The sequence below is a fragment of the Anolis carolinensis genome, chromosome 6 (genome assembly GCF_035594765.1).
Source record: "Anolis carolinensis isolate JA03-04 chromosome 6, rAnoCar3.1.pri, whole genome shotgun sequence".
NCBI classification, from domain to species: Eukaryota; Metazoa; Chordata; class Lepidosauria; order Squamata; family Dactyloidae; genus Anolis; species Anolis carolinensis.
The window spans coordinates 20,549,920-20,560,963 of record NC_085846.1 but is presented as its reverse complement, the minus strand read 5'-3'; the positions used below and the strand labels follow the sequence as shown (position 1 = coordinate 20,560,963).

Sequence of the window (11,044 nt, the reverse complement as noted above, 5' to 3'; positions counted from 1 at the left end):
GGGATGGTGTCCGTATTCTTGGCTTAGTGTCAGCTCACCACAGCCGCTCCTGAATGAACACACGAGACTCTCTGTGGTATCACCAGGAACTTTTACTGTAGGAAACATGAACATCAGAAAAGCCAAGAATGGGAGGCTCCGGCCAACCCTCCTTTATATACCCTCCCCCTCATTTGAACAGTCTCTTCCCGCTCAGTAAAACCCCGCGCAAATTCCCCGCCAAGTCCATCAGCCGTTTCTCCTCCGAGTCCTGGGACGCAGGTGTCTTATCACTGTCAGTGACCCTGAAACTCAGAGCCACATCCAGGCTCTAGTAGCAGGGTTCTGACATTGTTGTACATGTAAATAATGGTAGTAACAAGAAATTCTTGATAGGATTCATAGTTTGTCTGGTTATGCTGGTTTGTGATGACAACTACTTTAGAATATATAATAAATGTTCATTTTGTTGTTCAACAATAAATGTGAGCTCTTCTTCATGGAAAAATAAGACATCCCCTGAAAATAAGACCTAGTGCATCTTTGGGAGCAAAAATTAATATAAGACCCTGTCTTATTTTCGGGGAAACAGGGTAGTATACAAGTACAGTCATGGAGAGAAATCAACTTTGCAAAATTAGACTTCTGAACCTCAAATTCAGTAGCTTTTTCACAGCATACTTTATTTCCTTATTTCTCATGCTATAAATTACTGGATTTATCAAAGGTGGAACTATAGAATAAATCATTGCTAGTGCAAGGTCGGGATGTGCTGGGGAATTAGAGGTGGGTTTCAGGTAAGCCAAGAGTCCAGTAACTACAAATATAGAGCAAACGATAAGGTGTGGAAGGCAAGTTGAAAAAGCTTTTTGCCTTGTTTGCACAGAAGGCATTCTCATAACTGTAGTGAAAATGTGCACATAAGTCACAATAATGAAAACAAAGCAGCCAAATAGAACCATAGCACTGAGCAAAATAGCTCCAACCTCAACTAGATACAGGTCAGTACAGACAAGTTTCAGTAAGTGTGGGAGTTCACAGAAAAACTGATTGACAACATTGGAGCAGAAGGTGGGAGCAAAGGTGCCTCCAGTGTGCAACACTCCATAGAACAAATTAACAATCACTACAGTAGTAACCATATGAAAGCAGGCTTGCCTATTCATCACTATCTCATATTGCAGTGGATTGCAAATGGCAACATACCGATCATATGCCATGACTGTCAGAAGGGAAAAATCAGATGCTACAAAGAATGTATAAAAGAAAACTTGAGCAACACATCCACAATAAGAAATTGATCTAGTGTTCGTGAGGGAATTGGCCATGGATTTTGGGAAAATGACTGAAACTTGTCCCACGTCTTGTATGGCCAAGTTCATCAGAAAGAAGTACATGGGGGTATGCAAGCGATAGTCAGAGATGATTCCAGTGATGATGAGAATATTTCCTGCAGCTGTTGTCAGGTAAACAATAAGCAATGCCACAAAGTACAAAAGTCTGATCTCCCAAACCTCTGAAAATTCCAGAAGTATAAACTCAGACAGAGAGGATTTATTTATAGGCCTTTGCTCTTCAATATGCATGTTGCCTGTGAAGGGAAGCAGATGAACAGTTGTCAGAATAGCCATAAAAGACATGGAAATGCAGTACTTAAAGTGCTTTTCATTTTATTCTCATAGTTATGATAACCAACACACAACCTGCCTCTACTTCATTTAAAGCAATATTTCAAACTTAGGACCAAAAGCATAGTTCAATGTGCATAGCAATAAGCACAGTGCCTGGGTATACTGTTTGGGAGAAAACATTCCCAGGCTCTAACTCTCTGTGAGATCTTTGCAGGTTCAAGGTTTTGGGAATTTGGGTTAACCCAAAGTGAACCCAAAAGGAAAAGAAGTCAGATTGAGGACTTCAAAAATAATATTTCTTGATTAAGAAGACAGACTTCATATGGCTGGTATCATCTTGGCTTTAGACAATATGTTTCTACTGCTGTTGTCCTTCAGCAGCAATACTGCATTTGTCACCATATCAACAAGTTTTACCATTTATTGCAATTTTACATATTTAACATGCTCTTTAATGACTATAAAGATTTGTCCTCAGAAACTTCACTCAATGCACTCATAAAGCAGACTTAAGTCTACAGAAGTTTATGCTACCAACTTGCTTCCCTAATTAATGTCATAGGTTTATAAGATACCCTTTCAGACTTATTCAGAAAAAAGACATACACATGCATATAATAGAATGGACAATGGGTGTATTGTAGAGCATCAGTGGAAAAATATTCTAGTGTCATTATCAAATCATTATTTGGCAGTGAAAATCAAGAGTTACAACGTAAATTGTAACTTACTATTTCAATATATAAAGCAAGAAAGAACAATACCTCAACAGTACAGTAAATCATAGAATTTGAAACAAAAGTTTCAGAATAGTTACCTGGATTTTTAGGTAAAGGTGGAAACGATATCTGATTGCAGATCTAGTCAGTCAGTTTAGGTATTATTACGCCTGCTAGAACAATGCTCTCATTTGGCTTAAGACAGCTTTAAATGTCACAGTGGTCACATGTATAAAACCTAAGAAAAAGTTATGAAAAATGAAAAAATAAGGGGAACAGAAAAAAAAATCAGAAAGAAGAATGAAGAACGTTCAATCTGGTAAAATCGATGCTTGTATCTGTTACACAAACATGGCTAAATCACAAAGATGTGCATATACTAAAGAATATCAGGATCAAAAAGTCTGCAAACAAAATTAATTCTTCATAAAATCCCAGACCCAGAATTTTACTTTGTTACTTCAAGGAACAATTTTCTACCAATACATAGTTCCTCTCTTCTCTGACATTTTTTGAAAAATAAAAACACTGGTGATTCCTGAAAATTCTCCAAGTGAGGTGCCCAAGAAAAAAAAATCTCCATATTAACTCAAATATTGTTTACACATCAATAAAAAATTAAAACCTATTATACTCAGTGGGCCTTACTTCCATATAAACAAATGTAAGATTGCAGCCCAAATGACATTTCTACAGCAACGCTTAATAGTGACTGTGTAAGCATTCAGGAAACGTGTTACCTTCATTCATATCATGAGCCACATGCCTGAATGCAGCAAACATCTAAAATTCTTCCATCATCTCAGTGAGTAAGTCCTATAAGCTAAAGTATACAATTTTAAGGCGGTCAAAAGAAAGAGTAAAAATACGGAAGAGTAAATACCACAGGGCAGAAAGAAAGGGACAGGAATATTAGTTTTCAAGGCAAAAACAATTGAGAAACCCCTAGAATGTTAAGAAAGGTTATAAACCACTATTTTCTTCACAACTTTCTCTTACCTTCAGAGATACCTTCTTCTCCAATAGTGTTACACACCTGCAACTCTGTCTAGACATCACTCATGCCACTTTGTAAATATCCTTCTCCACTTTGATCTACACCTTTTATGAAGTATTTGTTCTCTAATGGGGAAGATCTATTCGTTTTTATCGCTTGAGCTTCTGGAGGTTTGCTCCCAGGGGTAATTATCATCATGATTCAGCAGTAAAGGTGTATTAGAAAAAATATGTGTTTCTGGACTGATTACTAAGTTGTTAGTTTAAACATATGAAAATCACTTTATGTAGCCATCATTGTTTCAAAGGGGAAGCAGCCACACACACACATACACAGTAATAATGTACAATGGCAAGTGTCCTTTCAAAGTGGTCCATGCACTGTTCTACAAATTAGCAAGAAAAAGGACATTTCCTTCATTGTGGTGAGTTTTCCAGGCTGTATGGCTGTGTTCCAGAGGCATTCTTTCCTGATGTTTCACCCACATCTATGGCAGGCGTTCTCAGCGGTTGTGAGGTTTGTTGGAAACTAGGCAAGTGGGGTTTATATGTTTGTGGAATGTCCAGAGTGAGAGAAAGAACTCTTCACTGTTTAAGGCAAGTGTGAATGTTGCAATTAGCCAGCTTGATTAACACTGAATAGCCTTGCAGATTCAAAGCCTGGCTGCTTTCTGCCTGTGGGAATCCTTGGTGGAGAAGCATTAGCTGGCTGTGACGGCGCGAGTGGCGCCATCTATATGTCAAACTATAAGTTGCAAGATTTGAATTGTCTGATTTTGCCCTTACCCTGTAAATGTAGTTGGATTGGTTATTTATATCTGTCAATCAATATTGTTTGCACCTGTTATATTGCTCACTCAGCTCAACTGTTTGGCTCCACCTCTTCCTGGAGTAGGACAGTGTTTCCTCCTTTCATTCCACCAGCAAGTTCTCTACCAGATGGACGTGAAGAGAGACTTGGCTCTGAAAGCCCTTGAAAAGTTACCTCTCAGCACCAATTCTGAGGTTCTTACCCTTGAGACCTACGCTTCATGTTCAGGGCCAACCTGAACGACGTTGAGGAGTCTCAAGCGCCTTCAAATCAGTCCTTTGGCAACAGAGGAAGACTGTGTCTTCAGACATAGGTCATTGGACTGAGGCTGAGTTTGCTCCGGCATTCACAGCCAGAGAAAGAGGGAACTGGAAAAGCTTCACAGCTTCAGAACTCCTTGAACTTAAAACAACCAAAGACTGTAATGTATATTTTCTTTTACCCCTTTGTGGACAATAAACCCAGTTTTTGAGTTATCTACAGTGTTTTGGTCCTTGGGAGTTCCAGTTTCCCTAAAGGAGGGCAATCCCCTGGGGAAAGATGTCACGTCCATGCCTCTTTCACGAAGAGCTATAGCCCCAGGCACGACGGCACACTGGCCCTGATTGTTTCTTGTCCATATAATGACTCCCAGCAAATTACTTTTTATTTTTTAGGGTTTTGTGGGGGGCGGGTTGGAGAGGGGGTGGGAGCCATCTCACATCTCTTGGCTCCAGGAGCCCAAAAGGTGTGAGATAGATGTCTGGACAGCCCCATGGGTAGTCCCAGGACTCTTTGTAGGCCTGTCCACACAGAGCCGTAACTCATTAGACCCAGGCCTTTCATAAAGGTATGGTTCTAATGGGCTATCAAATTAATTCAGTATAAAGCAGGATTTTCAGTATAAAGCAGATTTGGATACCTCCAGTAAAAAAATGTGAGGGTTCCTAGGATGTGGGCTGTCTGGATGGGCCCTAGGTCATCCAGTGTGACCCTATCTCATGCTTCCAATCCAAGTGTGATCTAAATATAGGGTTCACTGTTATCCATAGCTGCAGGTATCCATGAAGTGCCTTGGAAGTATTCTCTGTGGATTAGAGGGTCATACTATATATTGTACTAGCTGTGCCTGGCCACGCTTTGCTGTGGCTGAAGTGGAATAGCAGTGAATAGCCTTGCAGCCTTATAGCCTGGGTGTTTTCTTCCTAAGAGAATCCTAGTTTGGTGAGCTAGAATACAATGAATAGTCTCGTTGTGGCAGGTATGCATGCTGTTATTGTCACTTTGATTAGCATGTAATGGCCTCACACGTTCTAAGACTGGCTGCCTCCTCCCTTGGGGAATCCTTTGTTTGGAGGTCTTATCTGGCCCTGATTGAAGCCCCTCTCTTCCTGGCCAGGGAGTTGAAGAGGGACCAGGAGAAGACAGGGCTCAGTAGAAGGCCCGTCCGCCAAGGTGCTGTAAGCAATAGCAATGATATTCATTAATAATATGAAGGATATGGGTGGACTACTATTCCCCAAAAATGTTGGTTCAATCCCCCTCAACACCCCCTCAATATTTACAGTTGGCCATGTTGGGTCTGTGTTCCAAGTTATAGGTGAACTGTAACTTGCAGTGTTTCTGAGAAGGAGTTAGGAGAAGGGCCGCCCTACCTCCCTATGTTTTTTTGGGGTTTTTTGCTGTGTTCCTGACGGAAATGTTTTTAAAGCTTGAAAAGATTGTCCTTGTCCCTTGCATCATGCAGTCCGGCTTTCCCGACGGTTGGGATGGTTGTGCGCAGGTCCCTTGCATGCAAGTCTGTTTTGCAAGGATGGGAGCTGCTCGCTGCATGCACTCATTGAGTTTCTCTGTTTTTGGGCTTTTGAAGGACTTGCAGTTTGTTTGTTTTGTTTTGTTTTGGTTTGGTTTTTTTGCTGTCTAAACACAGCAGGGAGGACCATGTCTTTTGTGGCCAAGTTTCATGGTTCTGGGATGTGTAGTTTCGCTGTTTTGATTAAAGTAGAAATGGTCAGAACAAATTTATATAGAGAGATTATTATATGGTCAGTGTAGACTCATATAATGCAGTTCAGTGCAGTTAAACTGCATTACATGGGTCTATACTGAGCATATAACAGTCTATAGATAAAGGTAAAGGTTTCCCCTGACATTAAGTCCAGTCGTGACTGACTCTGGGGGTTGGTGCTCATCTCCATTTCTAAGCCGAAGAGCCGGCATTGTCTGTAGACACCTCCAAGGTCATGTGGCCGGCATGACTGCATGGAGCACCGTTACCTTCCCACTGGAGCCGTACCTATTGATCTACTCACATTTGCATGTTTTTGAACTGCTAGGTTGGCAGGAGCTGGAGCAACAGCGGGCGCTCATTCCACTCCTGAGATTTGAACCTGGGACCTTTTGGTCCGCAAGTTCAGCAGCTTAGCGCTTTAACACACTGTGCCACCAGGGGCCCCAATCTATAACAGTCTATACTGCCATATAAATGCAGCTCAGTGCAACTACATTATGGGAGTCTACACTGAGCGCATAACAGTTTGAAACTGCATTGTATGGCAGTGGAGATGGTGCCCATATCTGATCTGCTGGCTGATCTTTGTATCCAGCCACATCGTTCTGAACGTGTTGTGAATCAGTACCATCCAGCTGATTTTATTAAAATTCCTAATTTATAAGTCTTCAAAATGGCAAAAAGGGAATGTCAACATTAATGACTTGCAGAGTTGGCAAGAGGAATTTGCCATTAAGAAGTTTGTTTTATATCCAGTAAACAAATCAAAGAATTGCTGTCACTTTGCTATGTATTTCTCTGTAAAATTAACATGTATGCATTCAGTGTCAGGGGTCCAAGTGTGTGGGCTTCAGTCGATCCCCAGTTTAATCTGCAGCACCCAAAGTGAATGTTTCTGAGGAATGTGTACAAAATTATCCAGCCTGCTTTCATCTGTGCCTTATTTGATTGGGGTTGCAAAAGTTTATCTATCTCGCTACTGCTTTAATTAAACACTCTGGAACAAACTTCTTCAATCAAGAGGCTTTGATGGCAAGTTTTATTTCTTATTCTGTTACTTGGTTACTTAACAATACTTACAGCACAAATAACTAATGATGAGAGGTTAGAGAGACCAAAGAGAAATGATGAGCAAGAGACAGAATACACATAGTTTCCAGCTTAAATACCCATTGGCCCCTCCTTAGGGTCCAGCCCAGGGAATTACCTCTAGGCTTGTCACCATGACACAGCTGGACATGTTGCATGCATGGCCATTCTTAGTTGAGCCTCCACACTGAACAATTAACTCCTCATTGCTTGTCCAGCTAACACATGTCTAGTGGAATATTTTTTTCAGCACATGGCTTTACCACCATATATTAACAATAAAAATGACAATGAACATTTATATCTTTATGAGCTCATATCTCAGCATACATAATTTTTTGGACTCTGGTTCAGCTTAAATAAAAATAGAAGGACAACCCTTACAATGAGGTCTACTTGTAAGCTCTAAAAAGAATATGTTTTCTGGCAATTACATAAAGGCCATCTATGCCGTCACACCCAGGCACCTTTTAGAGCTTTAAGATGTGCTTCTTTCTTTGCCCGGGTGAACTGCGGGGGCCTTACTTTGAAGCTCAGAAATCCCAGTAACCAAAGTCACTTCAAGTTGAACAATCAAACAAGATTTTATTTTCTCAAAGTCCTTGGCAGACTTGGCACAAATTGTTGAGGTTACAAATACAAATAGTCAACTTATAAAACCTTGCAGATGTTCCTTTCTTACTTTTCCTTTTAGTTGCTGGGTTAACTTCTTCCAAAGGCGAAGAGATCCTGAGATCCTCTCTACCCTAGCCCTGAGCTGCTATATCAAAAAGAGCGGGTCTTTCACTATCTAAGCTCAAAGCTAGCTTGGAGACGAAGTAGTTGGAGCTTCTTCCAATGGCAAAGAAATCCTGGGATATTCTCTGTCCCAGTGCTGAGTTACTATTTTTAGAAAGACCAGGTCTTTCCCTATCCAAACTCAGCACCAGTTTTAAAGGCAGAGGTTAGGACTTATGATGGCTTGTCTGAGCTGGCCTGGCTTGACCTCACAAGCACATCTGAGTTCTTTTCTCTTCTGTCTAGAAGGCAAAAGGCTTCTCAAAATGGAGCCCTTTTCCCCAGGAAAAGGGGCGTTCTCCAGAACAAAAAGATACTTTGCAAGCCTACAGCAGCAAAGACTTTGCTGAGCTGGCTACAAACTCTGTTAATGGTTAACTATCAGGGTGCTGCAGAATCTGCAACAGTCCTGGAAGAAATGCAAAAAAGGGTGCTATTCCCTGCAACCATGGGAGAATGCAAATCAAACCCCTGGGAGACAGAACACCAGGGACTCCTCTATCCAATGCTGTTTCACCAGCCTCTGTGGTGAAACAACGGGGATGGGGGACGACTCTGTTGCCTCACATGCCACTTCATCATAGCAACACTTCCCCCATCACATGGGGGAAGCATCGCCAAAGCAGTGCAGATAATTTGCTGGCTCCTTTGGAGACAGCACAACACTGGAAGGGTCCCATGTTGTAAAGGAAGGGTCACTCCCACTCTAGTTGTGAGCAGGGCCTCCACCGGAAGTCCAGCAATGTCATGTAATAGATAGCCTGCCCATTCATCTCTGGACTGGCAGGGAAGCGTCATAGGATGCTTTAAAAAAAAGCCTCGTCTGATGAGGTCATCAGACTACATCAACTCTAACGCAAAAACCTGAAGAGAAAAAGAGAAAGCATGAGGTCATTTGTGGGAACTTGAAACAAAGATCATGCAACCTGGGAATTAATAGATGTGAGGAGGGGATAGAGAATGAGAAAGACAGACAGAGACAAATGGACATTCAAAGAGAGGAATGAGGGAAACGTTTCCCTAGCCTAACCTGTTTCCTGCCTATTTATTTCCTTGATTGGGGCTATTGATTTGGACATGATGTGGTTGAACTCTAACAGCTCTTACATGTCATAAATAAATATGGCTTTATCTATGCACTCCTAATATGCATTATTGTTATATTGCTCCTGCTGATACTGTGGTTTACAACAACAGAACAATGAGACAGACTTTACTGTGACCATGTGGAAAAGTTCAAGTTCTGACAAATTTTTGAAATAACAAAAAAGGGCTGTTCCATGATTTGGGAGGTTGGTCAACAATCAGGACATTAACATTAATAACTTTCTGTTATATGTAAATATCAGTTTTTTCAGAGCATTTTTTATCTCCTTGTTTCTTATGCTATAGATGAGTGGATTCATCAAGGGTGGAACCATAGAATATATCATGGTCACTGCCAAATCGAGGAGTGATGAAGAATCAGAGGCAGGCTTGTAGTATGCTAGATATGAAGTAAATATAAATACAGAAAAAACAGTGAGATGGGGGAGACAAGTTGAGAATGTTCTTTTCCTTCCCTGACCAGCAGGAAATCTCATGACAACAGTAAAGATGTGCACATAGGTCACAATAATGAACACAAAACAGCCTGCTGCAACCACAGCACTCAGCAAAAGAATTCCAATTTCAATCAGGTACAACTTAGAGCACACAAGCCTAAGTAAGTGTGGGATTTCACAAAAAAATTGATTGACAACATTGGAGCAAAAGGCAGGCGAAAATGTGCCTACAGTGTGTAACACTGCATAAAACAAACTAATAATCCATACAGCCATAACCATCTGAAGGCAGGTATGCCTATTCATCACCATCTCATACTGTAATGGAGTACAAATGGCAACATACCGATCATAGGCCATGACTGTCAGAAGAAAGTAATCAGATGATATAAAGAATACATGGAACAGTACTTGAGCAATACATCCAGAATAAGAAATGTGACTATCATTCATAAGGGAATTAGCCATGGAAGCAGGGAAAATGACTGAAATTTGTCCCACATCCTGTATGGCCAAGTTCATTAGAAGGAAGTACATGGGAATATGCAAGTGATAGTCAGAGGTTATTGCAGATACAATGAGAAGATTCGCAGTTGTTGCTGTCAGGTAAAAAATGAGAAACAGAATAAAGTGTAGAATTTGCAGCTCCCAAACGTCTGAGAATTCCAGGAGAAGAAACCCAGAGAGAGTGGATTTATTCATTGGAGTTTGTTCTTCAGAATATAGGCCCCCTATGGAAGAAGGAAGCACAATGACAATTCTTGTAATGAGTATCAAATAAATTGTGGTATGGTATGTACAATATGAATTGTAAGCTGATAATTTGTTGATACTGCTATTCTTATGATTGTACTCACATCCTATGTGGATGATATCAAGACACTGGGACTAGATCTACATTACGATATCATGTAGTTTGAAAGTACATTTTATGATTGGTGTAGACCCATATTTAACCTCATTGAACTGCATTATATGAGTCTACACTGACCTCATAATGTAATTTCAAACTGTATGATATAGCAGTATGAATGCAGCCTATCTGATTCCCAGATATTTGAACACAATCAACCTAAAGTGGGTCTAACCTATACTGCACATTTACTCATCACAAATACCATTTTATCTGTCAGAAATCTTCCATATACAATCTGATATTTGTTTTCTTTGAGTATTTGAGAATTCTCTGTCACAGAGATGTAATACTGTCATTAGCAAAAACCCTTAGAAAATCCTAACCACTCATGCTCATTAAAAACTTCAGGTTTCAATAGGAGGAGCACATGGCAGCTCAAGTGGTATCCAACTGCTACAATTATACAACAGTAGCTACAGGCTGAAAGTGGATCTACACTGTAGAAATAATGCAATTTGACCCCACTTTATCTGCATGGTTCAATGTTATGGAATTGTGGGAGCTGTAATTTCTTTACCAAATAGTGCTGATGGCTCGGCAAACTCGAACTCCCAATACTCCATATTTGGTAGTTAACATGGGGTAGAATCAC

General features: G+C 40.6%; 2 protein-coding genes across 2 annotated transcripts; both read right to left on the bottom strand.

The window, feature by feature from the left end:
• Nucleotides 1–602: 602 nt before the first annotated feature.
• LOC100560792 (olfactory receptor 14I1-like) lies at nt 603–1,565 on the bottom strand. Its single transcript, XM_003224569.3, has one exon. The coding sequence runs from the start codon at nt 1,563–1,565 to the stop codon at nt 603–605; it is 963 nt and encodes a 320-aa protein (XP_003224617.3).
• Nucleotides 1,566–8,360: 6,795 nt separating this feature from the next.
• Nucleotides 8,361–10,422, bottom strand: LOC100560988 (olfactory receptor 14C36-like). The gene has a single exon (XM_016995800.2). It carries the CDS (start codon nt 10,236–10,238, stop codon nt 9,297–9,299), a length of 942 nt encoding a protein of 313 aa, XP_016851289.1. The 5' UTR covers nt 10,239–10,422; the 3' UTR covers nt 8,361–9,296.
• Between the last annotated feature and the right edge of the window lie 622 nt (nt 10,423–11,044).